The sequence below is a fragment of the Mastigoproctus giganteus genome, chromosome 12 (assembly GCF_048544385.1).
Source record: "Mastigoproctus giganteus isolate SK-2022 chromosome 12, ASM4854438v1, whole genome shotgun sequence".
NCBI lineage: Eukaryota > Metazoa > Arthropoda > Arachnida > Uropygi > Thelyphonidae > Mastigoproctus > Mastigoproctus giganteus.
The window spans coordinates 154709328-154731107 of record NC_143586.1 but is presented as its reverse complement, the minus strand read 5'-3'; the positions used below and the strand labels follow the sequence as shown (position 1 = coordinate 154731107).

The following is a 21780-nucleotide window of genomic DNA, read 5'->3' as shown; positions in this document are numbered from 1 at the left end:
CCTACTGTACTTTTCAATAGTTCATATTATGAATCATTCGATAAAAAAAAAAAAAAAATTGAAGAAAAAAGAAAAGAAAAAAATTTTTTGTTGGGCATCAGCCCAACAAAAAAACAAAAACAAAAAAACACTTCCGTCCAAATGTCTGTCTAGTTCCTCCTTAAGTTTATTTAAACTATCAACTTCCACAACGACAGATGGAAGTTTGTTTCAGCAATTAACCACCCGCTGGCTGAAAGCAAATTTCCGCACATCTATTCTACATCTGTCTTTTCTTAATCTGAATTTATGCCCCCTTAGGTTCGTAATCTGAACAAGTGGAAGGATCCCATCAGAATTCAGCGTGCTCAACACATTCAAGGCCTTATATACCTCAATCAGATCACCGCGCAGGTGCCTCGTCTTCAGTCACTGCAATTTGCAGAACTTAAGCCCTTCTTGGTAAGAGGATCGCTTCATTCCTCTCACCAATCTTGTTGCCCTTCTCTGTACACGCTCAAGTAAATCTACATCCTTCCTAAATTGAGGCCTCCAGACCTGTACGCAGTACTCAAGGCGTGGCTTGATCATTGCCTTATACAGAGGGACAATCACCTCCTTTTCCCTGCTAGCAAAATTCCTATATGTTATTGACAAAACCCCATGACCTGCCCTGGCAGCCTGTCTGCATTGCTCAGAAAACTTCATATCTGACTGCACAATTACTCCCAGATCATTTTCGTTTTCTACCACCAGAGAAACGTACCACACAGTTGGTACGTTTCTCTGGGGTTACTTCTACCCATATGCAGTACTTTGCATTTGTCAAGGTTAAACTTCAGTTGCCACTTCTTAGCCCATCTGCCCAAAGTATCTAGATCCTTTTGCAGTAGCACACTGCCATTACTGTCATTTACAACCCTGCCAACCTTTGTATCATCTGCAAACTTCGACACTAAGCCTGATATACCTTCATCAATATCATTGATAAATATAAAAAACAACAGAGGACCCAACACCGAACCCTGTGGGACTCCACTAATAACATTAGTCCACGAAGAGCAGCACCCATTAATTACCACCCTCTGCCTTCTCCCACTCAACCATCCTTTTATCCATTGTAGCAACTTACCCTTAATACCATTCTGCTCCAATTTGTACAATAGTTTTCCATGCGCAACAGTGTCAAACGCTTCCCTGAAATCCAAATATATGATATCAAAATTAGTTTTTGCATCCAGTTCCTTTGTAACCACATCACATAATATCCTATCAAATTTGTCAGACAAAACTTTCCCTTAACAAACCCATGCTGTGTCTGAATTATTGCTGCACTCTTGTCTAGATGATCCTGCAATGCATCTTTAACCAGTGACTCCATTATTTTACCCGGAACAGAAGTTAAACTAACTGGTCTGTAATTACTCGTGTCACTCTTCGATCCCCCTTTGTGAATTGGGGATACATTTGCACATCTCCAGTCCGTGGTGACCTCCCCTGAGTCCAAGGATGCTCTCATAATTATGGCTAAGGGTTTGCTTAGTTGCTTTGCCGCCTCCTTTAATATAACTGGATAGGTCCCATCCACCCCAGGTGCCTTTCTTGTGTTTAACTTCAACAATTTCTCCTCCACTTTACTCTCAGTTATTACAAAATCATTAAGTATCTTGCTACAATTTGATAACCTTCTGCCATTTTCAAACCTTAATAACTCCTCATATGTGAATGTAGATTCAAAATACTCATTCAGTTTGTTTGCTATCTGAGCAGGATCATCAACAGTCGAACCATCGATATCAAGTGGGCTAATCAGATTCATCCCCTTCCTTTTAGAGTTTATATAAGTAAAGAAATCCTTGCTGTTTTTCTTAGCATCTTTTGCCAAAGATTTCTCGTAATCTGCCTTCGCCTGCATGGGCGTCCGCAGAGGGGGGCAAACGGGAAACTTGCCCTTCCCTGGGATCGAGTAAAAAATTCCACAAATTATAATCGTAAAAGTGATTGAGATATGTAACCTTACACCCTCAACCATGGGACGCTTTGTCTTCCTTCGGCCCTCGGCGGGGTAACCATAGAACACGTGTTTCATCTATTGCAGCAATAAAACACGTGTTCCTGTTTTTGGTTCATCGACTGATATTCCCCAAGCTTTACCAGAAGTTTTGGAACATTGCGACTATTTCCCTTCTATTAATTCGGCAATAACCATTGGTATGACATTACCTGTTACGACCTGTACCACTGAAAGAAGTTTCAGCACCTTGAGACGAGTGAAAACATGGTTAAGGTGTCCACTATCTCAGAAACTCGCCTATAAGGTTTACGTATGATTAGTGTGCACAGGAAGAAACTAGAAGAGGAAAAGGTAAAGAAGAAATTTATTCAAAATGTACTCCCCAAATTCCAGTTCTGTATTAACATATAATAATAGGAAATGACATGGATTTTTCCTTTAAAAGTAGAGTTAACTAAACCAAGAACTGAACCAGAAGCTTGATTGAATTTATTTGAATCAGTTTAAAACATTAAACTGACGAAATCGAGGAAAATATTTTAGAATCCGTTAGTCCATAATGACACATGAAATTTAGTACCGAACTATTGAGAAAAAAACGCCCAATATTCAAATAGTTTTAGATTACTAGGAACTGTTTGGATTATTGTCTAAAATCAGAGACAAACTGAAAATGCATCAGATTGTGGTTCAAAATTTTCAATACCTTGCAATATCTTGAGAATATTTCTCACGTGTCCAGATGATATCTGCATATTGAGCTATATACGAGGGGAGTTCAAAAACGTTTTGTATTCAGCCAGAAGTACTTGTGATGGAAGGATGAATTTTTTGGTACCTTGAGATCTCTATAGAAATCACAAAAATTTTGGTTTCGATCTACAATTAAATTTTATTTTTCTTTGCAGCGCTGAATTAAGTGAAGTGTTACAAATGGATAAAGTGGAATACAGATCAGTGAGTGTTCCTCTGTCTGCAATGGAAAACCACCAAAACAATCCACGAAGAAACGGTCACTGTTTATGGAGAAGAATGCCCAGTTTACAGTGTTGTTCCACAGCAGTGGTGTGAGCAATTCAAGTGTGGAAGAATTCCTCAGTGCATGACGAAGAAATCCCAGGACGCCCGTCAACTGCTGTCATAGAAGAGAGTGTTGCAAAAATTGAGGCATTAATCTTGGAAGATCGCTGCATTAGCATCAAAGAACTAGCTGCAGAGCTCCAAATTAGTGTAGGATCTGTGGAGAATATCATCCATCAACAGTTACATAAGAGTAAAGTGTCTGCTAGATGGGTTCCCACACTTCTGACCCCTTGCTAGAAGAAGGAAAGGACACAAGCACATGAAATGTTGGCGACGTGCCAGGAAAAGCAACAGGAAGTTTTTTCACTAGTCACCATGGATGAAACTCGAATCCATCACTATGATTCCGAAACTAAACAAATGTCAAAACAAAGGAAGCCTGCAGAATCACCACCCCAAAAAGGCAAAGGTGCAACCAAGTGCTGGCAAGGTGATGCTATCAGCTTTTTTTGGAATCAGTATAGTGTAATACTAACAGATTATATTCATAACGGCTGTACTATGATGGCGAAGTATTATTCAAACTTGCTCATAAAGCTACATTGCTATAAAAGAATAAAGATGGGGAAATCTGTCAAAAGGCATGCGCCTGCTCCACGATAATGCCTCTGCGCATTCTAGCAGGGACGTCACTGGCGGGGAGGCGGTTCGAACAGGTTAAGTGATCTCCATAACATAATCAGCATTTTCAAAACACAATACAAAATCTCAAATGGGAGAGATATCCTTTTGAAAGACAAAAGGCCTTTATCTGTTTCCAGTAATGTCTCTGCTTTACACAAAACCGTTTATTTATAAATGTCCTATAGATCCGATCTGATATTCTGACATTTAATAAGCATCATCACCGAGGACCATGAAGGACCGACTTTGTGACTACGACAATAGTGGAAAGATGATTGCTGCAATAAACTATCAACTTTTATTATGGTTTCATCACTTTTCTTCTTCCTGAACCGTTAAAAACTAAACAAAAAAATTACAGCAAAGCTATAGTTATATTATTACACTCATTGGCCAAAAAATTAGAAACATTTGGCAATTGGTATCAACAGATAATTAAACTTACAGTATGCAAATGTAAATTGTCACATGGTATAATCACAACTTCCTTTGTTTCAGATAAATACTGAAAGTTTTCCTTTCCAATATGGTTGTGGTGAAATACAGGTGAGCTTTTCTGATTTTCAAAATGCTGTTATTGTTGAGCACGTCTCGCAGGAGTCCCTGTTGAGAAAACAAAGGGCATTGTTGGTGTGCCGAAAGAAACAATCTCAAAAGAAGACAATGAGTGGAAAACGAAAGAAGAATGCAGCTCTAAAGGGAACAAATTAGGCAGAAAGGCGGTACTTCAAGAACGAGACTGCAGGAATTTAAAACGAATTGTGTCACAGCAGAGGATTTCCATAATGTTTTTTTTTTACAGTAGACGGTTGAGTGTGCAGAATATGACTGGAAATCAATTAGGCGAAGAAGACCCGTTTCCAATAGCAGTGAATCTTTCTTCGTCCTATATGGTGAGATTTGAAGAATCTACCCTGGCCGCCTAATTCTCCATATTGAATCCAATTGAGAATGTCTGGGCGTATGTTGGAAAGGGCAGTTTGGCTTCGCGTTCTTCTACTATTCTGATGGACGAATGGTCAGATCTGGAGTTGGACTCTCCAGAAACCTAATGGAATTCATGCCATGACGTGTAAAGGTTGTAATTCGGAAAAAAAGTGGAGCTACTAGATGTTGAATAAAGTTTCTAATTTTTTGGCTAGTGAATATATTGTCATAATGTACTTATAGACTTTCTGGTTTAAGATTTTATAATTCGATTTATTATATTTTATGGTGATCCTAAACATGAAATGGTATTAGACCCTATAGTACTTTTGAAACGTGTGTGGGTTAAATATATTTTATATAGCTGTTCCTACAGATGTTACATTTATGGTATCACCAGAACTTTAATAATTTGTATAAAAATTCTGCACCAGGAAAATGCTCTCCTTTGGTGGGAGTCTCGGTGATTGAGTAGATTTTCCACTCATCACTTCTAAGAAAAGGGTTGGACTTTAATTCTACCCGTCTCTAAAATTTGTGGTCTTTTCAAATAGCACGCACCAGAGTTAAAGTTTGTTGAAATTATTTTCCCACGCACTCTAAAATTAAGAATAGTTCATCCAACCTACTTTCATTCAGCACGCTGAATACAGTAGGTGGTTGTTTGGAATTTTCACTAAGACCCACTAAAGCTGCAAGGCACCATCATATTGCTAGATGAAAAACCCGAGTCCTCGAAGGAAAAACCAGGTTATTATGTTTAACTTTGATTCTTGAATATGACTTTTAGAAAATAGCAGGATTCAGGATATAGGAACACTGGCTCGGTTGGTTGGTTGTTGTAGGATTTAGGCGCATCTGCAACTTAGGCTATATTCCACCGTATATAATATGTTAGTAAATTACGCGTGTTCTTTGGTCGATTTGCGGTTTTGGTGGACGAAAAACCCGACTTTCCGGAAGAAAAATAAAATCGTGCCACCCACCTTCGTCTGAGACCGACTAGCTCAACCATTTTATGAAAAAGGCCCATAAAAATTCCTCACGTCATCTGCGGGATTCGAATTCAAGTATTTTCAACCATGGGGTGGACATAGATTCAATTAACTGTGCTATATGGGCTGTTAAGGAATCTTTCAGAATTTAAACAAATACCAGAATAATGGTCAAATTGAAAATACGATTTGCTGTGACATTTTATATAAGCTGAGATTAATATGAGCTGAAAATTATTTTCTTATAAAATTGGACATGTATTTAATCCAATACGTTTCTGATTTTCAACGCACCCAATAAAATATATATATTGCCAATTTGATTTGCAATTTTCATAACAAAATTGTATATTATTTACTTATTTTTCAATTGGGATGATTCCAACACTGAATATAATGACAAAATCCTATTTATGAAAATTATTTGACCAGCACGTGTTTGGAATAATAATTTCTGTTGAGTTGTACATGATCAAATACACAATAATGAATTCTTCTATGTTAACAAATCCTGTTTTTCACAGCAACACTGCAAGCGATCTGCAAAGAATACCAAAGCCGGATATCAAAACTAGAAGATGCCAAGTACGATCTGGAATACGAAGTCAGACAGAAGGACTTAGTGGTATGGAAATGGATTGTGTTGAGTGTTTTCATTCCTTTTAACAGGCATGTTGGGTGATAGCTGCTGAGATCGCTGTAGAATCAACGATTACGTTAATTGCATATACAAACCATGAGTTATTACTAATTTAGTTTCGCAGCTTTTAGATTGAATTAAAATTATTAACCACAATTACTAGGCTGTGTTTGGCTTCCTTTTTTTTATCCCCTCTAACCCACTGATATTTTTAGCTACCCTGCAGGCCATCTGCAAAGAGCTGCACGAACGTATCGCTCGCTTGGAGAGCGAAAAATACGATGTGGAATATGAAGTACGGCATAAGGATTATGAGGTCAGTAAGAGTAACTCATTTCCTCCAGTTATTTTTATCCTTTCTCCCAATTAGTGCACGTAGCTTAAGCATGTTATAGTTCTTTAATCTTAGTAGAAGCACAGAACTGATTCGATTTTATGTTTCTTATTTTTCAGTTATTTTCAATTTCATTTAAAGAAATTCAACACTCTATGGATGGATAACCTTGGCATTATTTCCCAAATAACCCTAAACGATGGATGATGTGAAATAATTATTTAACAAATAACTTTACATTGCGCTTCTAAACAGATTTATGTTCTGATTACTATCGATACTTCTTTTAAAGTTCATATTTCTCAAATCACGAAATCAAACTATATAATGTTAAGTGATACAGATGACAAATAAAAGTAAGGTTTTGTTTGCCATCTCCCAAATTGTGCTCTAATTGGTACAACCCAATATCCGATAAATACCATTTAAAGTTCATTTATTAGACACTTCACCCACTGCCCTATAGCGATTTGCTAAGCAATTTCTGAAATGTGGAAACAGAAATATTGGGACTTCACCATATCTCCATGACCTAGAACATCCACTATGAATTCCTGCGATTTGATCTATTCATCAAAATGCAAGAACCTCTCTGGTAGAGGGCCTTTCATTTTGGAGGATCTCTATACTGGTCTTTTTTACAGATCGGTAACTTGATTTCGATAAAATCTAGTCTTAGCTTATGAAATTATCCGGTTATCATAAATATGGTTAAAAGTTATACAGATGGGTGGTGAAAACCCTGTGAAGTCACTAGTCCAGTGACTTCACAGGGTGTTTTGCTTCACAAAACCTCTCTTCTATCACTAATTTCACTATTGGTCTCAATTATCAGCTTAATGGAAGTAATTTGACAAACCCCATATGTAATATCATTTTTAGTAAAAAAAATTATTTCACAAAACAGAAATCTAATGAATAACAGGCTAATGTCCTCACTGAGAGGAAATTCTCAGATGTAGAATTGCAAACTACAATATTTCTGTTGTCCCAAAAAGCTGTTTAGTGAATTCTGAACAAAACGCTTTCCAGAAAAGTATTCTAGATGTTTCCCAATATCAATGACAGGTAAGCTTCAATCGGTTTACATATAATAAAACAATCATCGTGCTCCTTCCTTTAGTGTCACGATAGAAATTTAATAGTTGTTTTATTTAAAAAAGCCAACCCAAATATTAACTTATATATTATAATGGAATTATTATAATGTCTTCCTTCTGTTTTGAAAGATGTCTTCAAGGCACACAACATTTAAGGATAAGATAAGTGACAAAGGTGAGAAATCATTATTGGAGGAAATTATCCCTCTCATAACTATCCATAATTTCTCGTTCGAATACGACCATTACAAAATAAAAAGAAAAAAGTAAGAGTGTTTGTTATTATCTGGCTAATTCTTCAGGAACAATCATGTGTATTATAGGTAATTAGCATAAGAAGGGGCAAGCAATGCAAGCTTATACAACATTGCCAAAAAAAAAAACCCCGATACGTCCCATTTCAACTATTCATTCCCTCCAATAGTTTGTCTAGCTCGTCCTTGAATTTATTTAAGCTGTCAACTTCCACAACAACGGATGGAAGTTTGTTCCAGCAATCAACCGCCTGCTGGATGAAGGCAAACGACTGGACATCTATTCTGCAACAGTCCTTCCTCAATTTGAATTTATGTCCCTTTCATGAGCGTAGTCTCAACAAAAGGAAGAATCTCATCAGCATTGTGCTTGCTCAATCCATTCAAAACCTTAAATACCTCAATCAGATCACCTCGCAGGTGCTGTCTCCAGACGCTGAAATTTGCAGAATTGAAGCCTTTCTTGGTCGGAGCACCGCTTTCTTCCTCTCACCAATCTCGTTGCCCTTCGTTGTACTCGTTCCAGCAACTCTACATCCTTCCTAAAATGAGGCCTCCAGACCTGTATGCAGTACTCAATGTGTGGTCTGACTATTACTTTATACAAGGGGATAATCACCTCCTTATCCCTGCTCACAAAATTCCTGTATATCATTGACAAGATCCGATGACCTACTCTGGCAGCCTGTCTGCACTCTCAGCAAACTTCATATCTGACTGCACTCTCAGCAAACTTCATATCTGACTGCACAATTACCCCCAGGTTTCTTTCATTCTCCACTACTCTGAGTGTAACACCACCCAGTTTGTACATTTCTCTGGGGTTACTACCACCCATACGTGGTACTTTGCATTTATCAATTCAAATGCCATTTTTCAGCCCATATGCCTAACGTTTCTAGATCCTGTTGCATCATTCCTGTCATTAACCTCCTTTCAACCTTTGTATCTGGAAACTTGGACATTAAGCCTGATATGCCTTCTTCAATATCATTGATAAATATAGACAACAACAATGGGCCCAACATCGAATTCTGAGGACTCCATTAATAACATTAGTCCACGAAGATCAGTGTCCACTGATTAGTACTCTGTCTTCTCCCAAACAACCATCCCTTTATCCATTGTAGCAACTTTCCCTATTCCACACTGCTTCAATTTGTACAGAAGTCTTTTATGTGCAACAATATCAAAAGCTTTCCTGAAATCCAAGCATATATAGAAATTATTTTTTGCATCCAGTTCCTTTGGTACCACATCGTAGTATCCAATCAAATTGGCCAGACAAGATTTCCTCTTAACAAACCCATGCCGTGTCCGAAGTACAATTGCAGCCTTGCTTAGATGATCCTGCCTTATTTATTTTACCAGCGACTCCATTATTTTCCCCGGAACAGAAGTTAAGCTAACAGGTCTATAATTACTCATAGATTACCCTTTGTGATTTGGGGATACATTCGCACACCTCCAGTCCTCAGTGACCTCACCTGAATCCAAGGATGGTCTCATAATTATGACTAAGGGTTTGCTTACTTCCTTCGCTGCCTCCCATAATATAATTGGATAGATCTCATCCACCACAGATGCCTTTCTTATATTTAAATTCAGCAATTTCTCTTCTACTTTCCTCTCAGTTATTACAAATTCATTTAGCTTAGGTGTTAGAGTTTGATAAGCTTCTGGCATCCACTTCCCTAAAGAATTCGTCATGTGTGAATGTAGATGCAAAATACTCTTTTTTTTGCAATCTGAGCAGGAATGCTAAATCCAATATAAGTGAAAAGATATAATAGATAAAAATGGCAGGAACTGCAGTAAAAATGGATATTGCTATGTGTATAACGAGTAAAACAAGTTTGTCATAGTAGAATTATCGAAGAACAGCCTCTTCCACCCATGTATATTATGTCCATAAACTGAGTGTGTTCTCTGGTCAGTTTGCGTTTTTGATAGAAGAAATATCGGAGTTTCCGCTTAAGAAACCTTGATATTTTCGCCTGAGACCAACTAACTCAGCAATGAGCTCAAAAAATCCCATAAAAGTTCCTCGTGTGAACATGGATGACAAAAATGCATTGAAATTGCTATATATGCAGTAAATACTTAAAATAGTGAAACTGTAAAGGGGTTTTGGGACAAATTCTTCCTTTTTAATTTATGATTATTTTATATCTGACGTATTTGACACTTCATTTACATACACAATCTCTTTACAGATTAATGAACTTACCATCCAGGTTAACGATCTACGAGGAAAATTGTAAGTGTCCAGTTATACTGCATTTTTATAAACTAAGATAAAAATTTACTTCTAATAGAAGGAATAAATCAAGATATCTGTAGTACTAAGCTAAAAATATCTCATTTATTCTTTATAATTTAAAATGCCTTGTATTTTATACAATAAAATAAGCAATATTACAACCATTTCGGGATGAATGTTTTTAATCCTAAGCTAAGGAAAAAGAAGCACTAGAACAATACCTTTTTCTTTCTTTTTCTTCATAGTCTAAGCTAATTCTGAAAAGGTGAACTTGCCTCCGCAGTCATCAAGGTGTTTTTGAATACTCAGTAATTCTCAGACATCTTGGGTTGTTGTGAATATTTGATATTCATGTTTACAACTGGGAGGAACGTTTTAAAACACTCTACTCAATTTTGGTAGTTATATACAAAATAGTTAATTTATAAAATGAATTTTTATGCTAATTTATATTTCTTGCAACCATCAGATGTCTATATATCTAATTCCTTTTTCAGTGTAAAACCAACTCTCAAGAAAGTGTCGAAATATGAAGGAAGGTGAGTAACGGTGGTATTATTCTTTGTTTTAGACATTGAAACTTAAATCATACCACAGCATGGATGCTCCGGGCTCTACAGTACTTCGTGAGTTGTGACTTCTGTGTATTTTCTTATAGAAAATAACTTTAAGATTTGCAAGGTCCTATGCACCATAATGTATTGTGAAGTTTTAGCCGAGTCTGCATTTGTCTGCGTTCAAATTATTTTTATTAATATTCGCTAAGAATAAAACCAAAAATGATGATTACGTTCCTAGAGTGCTAATTTAATGTGAATTGAAGAAACTCTGAATCCTCATTACGCACAGTAAGTCCAAGGCTTTCGATTTGTACTTTCAAGCGAATGGCCTACATAACCGGCGCGAAAACCTACCATGTTTTGACCTGTTTCAGGTCTTGTTTCCTTCTCCATTTCTAATTATATTTAAGTTAACCCATAGACTATAAGTTATCCGCGAAAAATGACAGTCTTTTCTATATAATCTCCTCCCTAGCGTTTAATCTAAACCTCTAAGCCAAGTAGCTTCAATAGAAACCTTTTAATCCAAATTCTAATCTGTTATTAGTTCCTTACTTGGTGTATAGCATTTTTCCGAAAATCCTTTACCCCAATCGGTCTGAAAGGATGTGACCTAGAAATAACCCGCTGAGAATTTTATGAATTAATTTCTGGTAAAAACCACGGTTACATTTAACTTTGAATAAATGCCATTTCGAACTTTTGCCCTAAATTTATTAAAACAGTGAAACTTTACAAGAGAGTTCTTAATATACAGGCAAGACTAAAGGTATTTACGTATAAAAAAGCAAGAAGATTATACTGATTAAACAGATTTAAATCAGTAAAATTAAGGATTATTTGGCTACTAATCCCGTGCATCTATTCTGTGATATGAAAATTCTATAATGAGACAACCCAAAAAAGTGTTCTAGCCTTTTGCAGTTTATCGAGATTCGGCCATTATATAAATATGCACGAAATAATTTCAAAATATACCAACTGCAATCCGAAATCGGGATTGCAGTTGGCAGTAAACAAAGGCAATAAAAATGAAAAAAAAGCACTTTTTTTTTCCCGAAAAACATAATTTCTCAAAGACTCATCTGATTTATACCTTTTCCAGATTCGAAAAGCTAAAAATGATAGCCAAGAATACAGAACTCGACTTTAGAGCCAACCTGAAGTCTGTAAAAACTAACAAGTTCAAGTTGGAGGAAGAAGAAAAGGAGGTAAGTTTAGCATGGGGTTCTAATGAGCCATTATTTCGCCTTCCATCCTCATGGTGCTCTGATTTCTTAGTACTTAAATACGGGTTAGATTAGAACCTGTGGTTCTGCATTGTAAGTTAAGTAGATTTAACATTATTGGCAAAAGTAATTTGAAAAAGTTAATTTAGTGAAATACTTGTTAAGTCAAACTTGTTCGAATATTCAACTTGCTGTGGTACTAGTTCTTGATCTCAATAAAGAAGAAATACATGTCTGGCTGAGATAGCCAACGAATTTCCTTTAATCCTATCGAATGATTGATAAAGGAATAATAAAGTATCATCTGACTGGTACACACCTTGCAGATGATGACACTTGGAAGCAAGTCGTTACCTTCATGGGTCACAAAACTTGATAGGTTTCTCTGATGATCAAACATAGTGCCACGGTTGAATTATTATGTGAATAAGTTTGGCGATAAGAAAATCGTAGTAATGTGTATAAGAAGCATTTCGTATAACATTTCTGCAATGATGCATTACTATATTTGTTGCCTTATACTGGACTTATATTTTATGTTTGTATTAATATCACCTTCTTGGCTTCTATTTGATCTGTATATTCATATTTTGTTAATATAACGATTTCATTAATTCTAAAGGGAAGAGAATCTATCACTCACCGCCTATGGACATTACTAAGACTACAAGAAGAAAAAAGTGATGGTGACTTTACAAGAAAAATTAGGATAGTTTCTTCTTTTCTCTCTCTACTCCTCTAGAATGTCGTTTGTCAAATTCACCTGGAATGACAAAACAAAAGACATGGATTCCTGCCAAGAAGTAGTTTCAAACATCACTGGAATGGATGAAGCAACAGAAGAGTAGTGGGTGTTTGGCATTCGCCCAAAACAGTATTTCCTTTGATCAAAGCGCTGTCAAATTTCTTTCGTGCTGAAACAGATGACATTTTCGATAGGAATCGATAATTGGGCAATCTGTTGCAGTTAAAGAATATATTTCAATCTAATTCTAATAATATTAAAGTTTTCTTTATTTTGGATCTGGTAGTATGTTTGGAACCTTTATCTGTTGCCGTATGATCAGGTATAGGGAAAAAAAAGAAACTGATTCCCAAATTCCGTTGTAATGATAACGGTTGGAAAGTCCATGTTGGTAAATGGTGTTCTGGTTTCAAAAGTATGATTTTTCTAACATGTTTCTACTATATTTGAAATTTATTGGTTAAAATCAGAGATGTTTTCATCTGCTTAAAAATGTTCTACAAAATATAATGAAGTTATTCAATTATATAAAAATGATTATGAACGAGTCCGATATTCTTAACAGTCAGAAAATCTGACTGTTTTAAGCAACATTATGAGTATTTGAAACAGACTTAGCCTCATCTTTTGTTTTCAACAAAACCATTTCTGAAATCTCCTTTGAGACGTTCGTCGATAACTGAATCAACAAAATTAATGGAAAGCTCTAAATTTCAGTATCATAACGTTAAAAGGTAAGAAACAAGCTTGACACGTTAGAACAAATTGCTGTCACAGTCTGCTGACATCATCTGTCTTACGAAGACCTGGCTACCAGCACTTCAAAAGTGCCTTGTTGCTGTTAACACTACCAGATACAAGGCCTACCTCAAAGCGAGAGCTACTACGAGTGAAAGATGGTAGCCCTGTTTTTGAGCGACAAAGGACTTCAGATGATTTTTGCTTCGTTTGATGATTCAGAACGTTGAGGAATTAATCATTACGTTGAAAGGCTGGCGGCAGACTCTTAGATATAGCAGTAATCTACATACCCCCCCGTTCCTAATCGGCCAGGGGTTAAATAAATTAACATGAACATGTTCCTAATCTGTATAAAATAAATAATGTAGCAGATTGGCTTCTCACTAAATTACCCTTGTCAGCGACCAATACAGTTTGTGGAAATTAACCTCTCACCCCAGTTCAATAATCTACTGGACATCTTGTTAAACAGGCTTGAGCCATGCACCATCTCGGGTATCAACAACCAACCCGTAAGAGGTGTAAATAGGCATGACCTAATTTTGTCATCTGGTAAAGTGTATAACTGCTGTACCGCCTGAAACATTTTTCCATCTGATCACAGTATAATTGAAATCATATTAATGCTACCTTATATTGATTTCAATATCAAAGGCAAATGTAAAAAAAAAATGACTTCATCAGCCTTGCTAGACACTAAGAAATGCCTATATGCAGCCAGCTGTATCCCATGGCAAAGCCTTCTCACATCTGAAGACTTACTTTCAATCTCTTTTCTAACTCATTGGATCAACTCTGTTGCTGAATTTGCGACTTCTGAAGTTGTAAGAATGTCATCAAAATCGAAAGCCTGTTAAAATCCTAGTCTAAACGTTTTGTTTAAACAAAAGCAAATGGAAACTTTCAAATGATGCACACGACAAAATTAATTACTCAAGGGCCAGAACAACATTTAATAGGGAAAAAAAATCTAAAACAATCAACGCTACGTAGAAAAGATACTCGACAGGGAAAAGGTGCCTCGAAGAAAACAATATGATTACTTATCCGGGATTCGACGAAGAAATTTGTATGGATAATATTAGCAGATACTCCAAAACCCTTCATGAATCCCAAGTCATGGGGGTTGGATGAGCTCTGTTGGTTGATAATGAGATGCATTATGTCGTTAGTCTCAGCAAAAGGAAGAATGCCATTCACATTCAGCTTACTCAATCCATTCAAGGCCTTTAACATCTTATTCAGATCATCCCAGACGCTACAATTCCTAGCACCGAAGCCTTTCTTGGTGAGAACTCACTTTTGTTCCCTTCAGGAATCTCGTTGCTCTTCCCTGCACCCGTTCCAGCTGATTTGCATCCTTCCCAAATTGATGCCTCCAGACCTGTATACAGTATTCAACTTCTTAACTATGGCCTTGTACAAAGGGATAATCACTTCCTTATTCATGGTAGCAAAGTTTCTGTATATTATTGGCAAAATCCCATGAGCTCTGCTGGTAGCATGTTTGCACTTCTCAGAGAATTTCACATCTGACTGCACAATTATCCCCAGGTCTTTTTCATTTTCCACTGCTCTGAGTGCAGTACCACACGGTTGATAAGTTACTCCGGGATTACTGTTACCTATATTCAGTACTTTGCTTTTGTTAATGTTAAATTTCAACTGCCATTTCTCAGCCCATCGACCTAATTTTCCTAGATCGTTTTGCAGTAGTCACCCTGATTACTATCGTTAAAAACCGTGCCAACATTTGTATCATCTGCAAACTTTGATATTAAACCTGATATACTTTCATCAATATCATTAATAAATATTGAAAACAACAATAGGCCCAGCACTGAACCCTGGGAGACTACTATTAACATTAGTCCACCAAGGAGAATTAACACTCCTTGTAAAAAGATTGAGCTATTTACGTTGGACAACCAAACAGCACCTCATGCACGTGAAACAAATCACTACAAGTGCAGGATATATAAAGACAGCTTTGTATTCAGCCATTTTGTTCGGAGCAGAACTGTGGGAGTCGGCCATTCTTACCCACATTAGAAGAATATACTCAATGGAATTAAGGACCACGCAACTTACAGAACAAGTTCAATTACGTCTATCGTACATTATTGCCTGGAAATGGCTGATTATATCAGTAAAGATGACTAGGGTAATATCATCACCATGATTTTTGACAGGTATGACATTACCCCAATTCAACCTCAAATCGAGAAGATAAGCAGTGTGCCTCATGTACAATTGAGTGTATAAACATTTTTGGTTTGTCAACTTCTAGTTAATTGTTAAAATTATTCAACCATTCATCATCTATTTTAGTGCGTCAATCCCCTACTATTTACTGCCTTGAGGGGAATTTGTCTCGTTCCAATTTTGGTAGCGCAAATAAAGATTGATTCATTTATCTCCACTCTTCATCTTGTGGAATGGATAGTTGCAGACTTGGTAATTAGATATAGGAATAAATTCCATCTAATCTTCTAGAACAACAGACCCTTAAGTAAGGCTTTTGTGTTACATCATACAACTAGGTTTTGTGTATGTTGTAACGCAAAACTCTCAATAAAAGTTGAACATAGATATCAATGGAACAATGACTATAACGCATATTTTTACAATATACGTCAAATATATTTCCACTGAGGTTCTTAAAGCGTTAAATCTACTACCAATTTTGTCTCAACAGATAAATATGTAAATTGGAGAAGGTGATACAAGATGCAAACTAATGAAATAACTAGTATATATATTATATGTATGAGACTTGAATTTTATCCCAGAATTCTGTCTACAGTCTTAAAGCGTTATTATTAAAGTTGCTGAACGTATAGGAACTCGCGCATGAACTATACTGCTAGCAATGTCAAATAACAATTCTCATTTATGAGATTTTGATATAAAATAAAACGAAGAACAAAATATTAAGGGGAAAAAAAAGTTAAGTTAATTGAAACAGCAGTGATCTCAAAATTAAAACCTCTCCCAAAACGCTAGGTTGTTAAAATGAAGCCTTGTGTACTGATCAAATATCACATGATGCTTCTTTACAATGTTACGAACTCGATATCTCGGATTGTAACCAGACTTCTGGGAATATTATTGTCTTGTTATCTAAAGAAAGTCGTATTGACTAACTTATGTAATATGAATTCTCTTCGTCTTCACAGAAAAAAAAGGAGGCACCAGAGTGGGCAAACAAGTGAACTTTCCTCAAGTGGTACCACCTTCGTTTTGTGATGTCCTTCCATGTGTTGTGGGCCCTAACCTCTCTGACTGTGTTTTTCTCTTTTATCTTTTTTCCTTTCCTATTGTGAATGTCACGTGGAGGAAATCTGTCGACAGTTCTCACTCCTTAAAAATGGTATATATGCCCGAAACAGGGGTTTGTAACAAAAGGAAAAAAAATGGTTGTTTTAATTTATCATGTAACAGACTGCATCAGAGCAGTGACACTTATTAAAGGCTTTTTGCTTCGTAACCAGTTTTTTAAAGTAAATAATTCAATGATTTTCTCACTTACACAATTTTCACACAAACAAAAAAAATCCCTATTTGATAAAATTTAAAGATTAGACTGCAATCGATTCTTAGAGCGATCTCTGTTTCCAGTAGAAAGATAGGATTTAATATAATTTTATTGTAATAAGAAAATCAAGTGGAATACTCCTTTGGATATTCTTGATAAGAGCAACAACTTAGTTGCAAACACTTAATGTCATGGTAGCCAAACCAAGCTTGTATTCGTATAAAGCTTAATACAAAAATGTCAAGCTAGGGTCACCTGGGATACACATTCATCTGCCCACTATATATTATATTCGCGAACTGAGTGTGTTCTCTGGTCGATCTGCTTGTTTTGCTGGATGAAAAACCAGATTTTCCCTGGGAGAAAACTTTATCTATACCTGAGACTGACTGACTCAGCTACGGAGTGAAAAATACGATAAAAGGACGTTGGAGTTTAACTTAAAAAAAAAGAAATCCCCTCCATAACAAGGCAAAAGTTATAGGGGCTTTATTTTAAGAGGCTATTAGAATAAGAAATCTGGCCAAAGAGACTTTAAAAAACGAATTCAGTTTTGCAGCTCTTAGAGGAATATTTGGATAAATTTCTGTTGATTATTTGTCTAAAGTCGCTGGAACTACCTTGTGGTCAATCTGAAACTGGAATATAGAGTTGCTGAATACCATTTTGTTATAGGAAAATAACCAATTTCTAATTACAATTAATAAATATACGAATTTTCTGATTTTTCAATCATTTTTAAATTCAAGTGGATATATTCAAGATATAATGTATAAATAAAGAGTTCGTGTATACTTAAATTGATGAGCAGAAAATTATTCATAAATTAATCTCTCGTGTGTTGAATTTTCAGTTTCTACTCAGCGAAAACTAACCAATCAGTTTTTAAAATTGCAGATTTTCTTGATATGATCTCTTAATTTTTGAAACGAGTTTAATTTTTCATTTTTTTAAGTTAAAGAATTTGTCGAAAATTAATTTACTAAACTAAATTCTAATCAAATTTAATATATTTTTGCTCTATTCTTCCGATTAATCCTATAATTCTCACTAAGAAGAATACCCAGATTCGGAAAAATAAAATATGGAACACACCATAAGTTGCTCAATAGGAATTGCACATAAATCACAAATCGAATTACATTCCTGCATTTATTTAACCAATGGAAAAGCAAATTACAAATTCTGCATTAACTTGATTCGATTGCAGAAATCACAAAGACTAGTCAGTGCCAATGTGGTACATAGTATATTGAAAGTCTGACGTCATTTGCTCACAGGCAGTACCTTTTTTGAAAAAGTGGTTGCATAAGCTTTATTGGACCATTACCAAATGTACACTCAATTTGTTAAACCAGTTCTTAGGCGATTCTTCTGAATCACTTTGGGATTCCGTCATCAGATCAATGGCTGGAGTGATACTTGCCTATCTCAACGAAAACATAAATTTACTGCAGAAGTTCATTTCCTGATCAAAGTTAAAAAGTATATACAGAATTGTACAGATCAATGTATTTCATTTTTAGAGGAACCTCCCACCTTCGACACGATGATAGAATAACATACGCGAATTCAGAAAAGTCACCATTTTGGATCAGGGTCACGAAATTAAAAATTTTGACCTCTAACAATATCAGTAACTATTCTTTCACGTGGGCACTTTAAACAGAAAACATTATGTGAAGTTATGTTCGAAGCAGATATTTATTTAGACGTACAGACTTCTCATATACAAACCCTAAATAATGATGAGAACGCTAAGAGTTACAGAAAATGCAAAATATTACAGAAAATATGATCCATGAATTCTTTTTCATAAATTTTTGAAAATATTTTTGTGTTTTTATTTCAGAGTAAAAGTTAATTTTTTTTGTCTTGAATTTTTGTCCCTTTTTGAAATGTTTTTGAAATTTTTTCGCCGATTGATTTTTTGAATTTTTTTTCGAGGATTGATTTTTTGAATTTTTTTACTCACTTTTTTTGTATGGTTTTAGTAGTTACAACAGAACTTTATGGAAATGACCACGATGCATGAAAAATTTGCAGATAACAAAAGTTACCAATTTTTAGAAGAAAATTGGAATACTATATATTATATTCAATTTCAAAGTAACTATCAAATCCAGAGGCTGAAATCCTGCAATGCAAAAACTAAAGGATTTATCTTGCTTGTGGCAATGTATCACTGTAATTGCGAAGACCAATACCAAGAATGAACTTCAAAACTTGTGAAATTAGAAGCTTTGGTTGAAACTTTTATTAGTAATGAAATAAAGGGAAAGGCAAAAAATTAAATGCACTTTTTCGATTATTTTAAAAAAGTTTTTTTCGACTCTTTCTATAGATGAGAACCGTAGATTTTTATAATTTACTATAATCTATAACCCATACCGAAAAAAATGGGTATTAAATCTTTGCATAACCAACGTAAGCCATCCAATGTCTTCTTTTTTTTTCGAAGATTCATTGAGGACTCTGAGGATTCCCAATGACTTTGAGGACTCCCAATGAAAACTGGAGCCATTTATTCAAGTCAGTCTTAAGTATTTGATGGGATTTATATCTCTAGTTATATTGGAACCAAATTGAAGACGTTCAACTGTAGGAAAGCTATTTAAAAAATAATTTCCTCTTGGTATCTCCATAGTCAAACCTAGCCAAGTAAAAACAGTGGAAGGGCAGGATCTTCTCCTAAGGAGATCCCATTACGTGATTAAAAAATTTTAAATCTCATTTTATGTAATATTTTCATAATGGATACGAAAATTCCAGTATCATCTGTTTATAAGCATATTAGAAGTGATTACTAATGAAAGAACTCTAAGTGAAATTGAAATATCGTAGGCATTTCCATGATCTTCCTGTTGCAAGCTTAAAAAACCATTCGCGTGAGTAAACCTGAAGAAAATTTTTGAGAAGCCATTGACTTATTTCATATAATTTTTTACTATACACTACTGACTTTTTCCCCTTAATGACAGAGACCAGAATGGGCTCTAGGAAAAGAAGGAGGTAAAAAAAGGGACGAAGAGGAGTGAGCTGTTGCAGCTGAGAAGTTTATTTTAAACCTGTAGATGTTCATGGACTGCTTTCGTGTATAACGCCAAGTGCTGTAATATTTGTTTACAGAAATCCTAAGAAAATAAAATCCTTTATTATAAGCAAACTGGTGTTAGATGTCTTTTGTTTTTGAGTAACAAAATTTACTGAAAGTATACAAAAATATTGTCTAGTTAACCCAGAAAAAAATTCAACGATGGACTGTCTTGTTCATCTCCCTACGATGAAATTGTGATCGGAATTTTGTTGATCAATCACAAATCAATGCTCCATTACGACAAATCCTGTTTACTGTTTTGTTGATTACAGTAGAACCTCATAAATCAGGCACTTTCTTCAAGGGTTTCAAATCAGTAAATTTATTCTTAAATTATTCTATTTGGGTCACACAAGAATATATGCCAAATATGAATTGTCCCAGAATGCTTAGGCCATGAGGACAATTTATATATAAAAAAAAGCATGGACCATCGCCTGAGGATGCCGGATTTGAGATTCTATTGTATGTTTTTTTATTTTTTAAAATTGTGTAATAAACGAGGTCGTACTTTCTAATAATAAAGATTAAAATGGCAGAAACTATCCTTCATCAACGTAAGAAAAAGCGTATTTTTTAACCTACGGTTATCTTTAATAATACTTTAATCTACAGACTAGTTCAACTGTATTTCGAATAATATCATTCTTTAGTCTTTCTCGACATAAGTATATCTATTAGAAAGATAACCAATCACTGCACAAATTCGAAATCCATTAGAAAAGGTTGCCAAAGTAAGGCAGTCGTGGTATGGGATGGAACTTATGGCATTGTAAGCTGGCCTTGTTATCGAGGGAAAGTGAACTATCTAATGATGTTTTCAGAGTGAGAAATTACAGGTTTTAGTTAAGTTGATCAGCTCTGCGTGTGATGCTAAACATTGTTTATGTTTGTAATTATTGCATAACATCTTAGTAATAATAAAATATTGTCTTGTTCCTGGAATTTTTTTTTTTGGTGGTATTGACTATTCAAAGCATAGTGCTCCAATCCTTACACTAATTCCAGTTCGCAAAGATTTGATATATGCGGGGCATTTGAAAAGCTCGTGGCCTGAGCATGAAAGGTTCATCTGAGGAGTCCGGTAACATGCTACTCCTCAACACAGTGCCCTTTGGAGTCAATACGCTTTTGACACCGATGCTGCAATACGTTGATTCCAGCTGCGAAGAAAGTTTTCTTTTGGAACTTCAGTAGTGCATCCACTGCAGCAATGACGTCACCGGTGGTGGAAAAATGGATGCCAGCCAGGTATTGTTTTTCAAATTAGGAAATAGGTGAAAGTTCGATGGCGCTAGATCTAGTGAATATGGGGAATGCTCCAAGATATCAAAGCTGCACTCGTGTAGTGCAGCTATGGTAGACATGAGAGCAGGCGTGTTGTTCTGGTGGAAAAAAAGACTCCTTTGTTGAGTTTCCTAGGCGTTTGTCTGATGTTTTCACACAAACGCTTCACAAGGTCTGCATAATATGCTCCTGTGAAGGTCTGGCCTTTCTGAAGGTACTCCACTAGGAACACTCCATTATCATTCCAAAAAACCGATGGCATCACCTTGCCAGCAGAAGGAATCGACTTGGCTTTCTTTGGAGGGGAAGAAGAGCTGTTTCCGCTTTTTGAACTGCTCCTTTGTCTCTGGCTGAAAGTGATGGCTCCACG

General features: G+C 35.7%; 1 protein-coding gene across 3 annotated transcripts in view; it reads left to right on the top strand.

Moving 5' to 3' along the window:
* wupA (troponin wings up A) overlaps positions 1-20192 on the top strand; it is a 51085-nt gene extending 30893 nt beyond the window's left edge. Inside the window, exons 8-12 of one of the 3 annotated variants that reach the window (XM_090386964.1) lie at positions 6478-6578; positions 10167-10210; positions 10711-10752; positions 11879-11984; positions 20008-20192. In XM_090386964.1, the coding sequence (XP_090243090.1) occupies positions 6478-6578; positions 10167-10210; positions 10711-10752; positions 11879-11984; positions 20008-20064 (350 nt within the window). In that variant the 3' untranslated portion in view covers positions 20065-20192. Of the gene's footprint in view, positions 1-6146; positions 6248-6477; positions 6579-10166; positions 10211-10710; positions 10753-11878; positions 11985-16667; positions 16979-20007 lie in introns of those variants that run through there. The other 2 variants (XM_090386963.1, XM_090386965.1) reach the window with 2 other exon arrangements.
* Positions 20193-21780: the final 1588 nt, after the last annotated feature.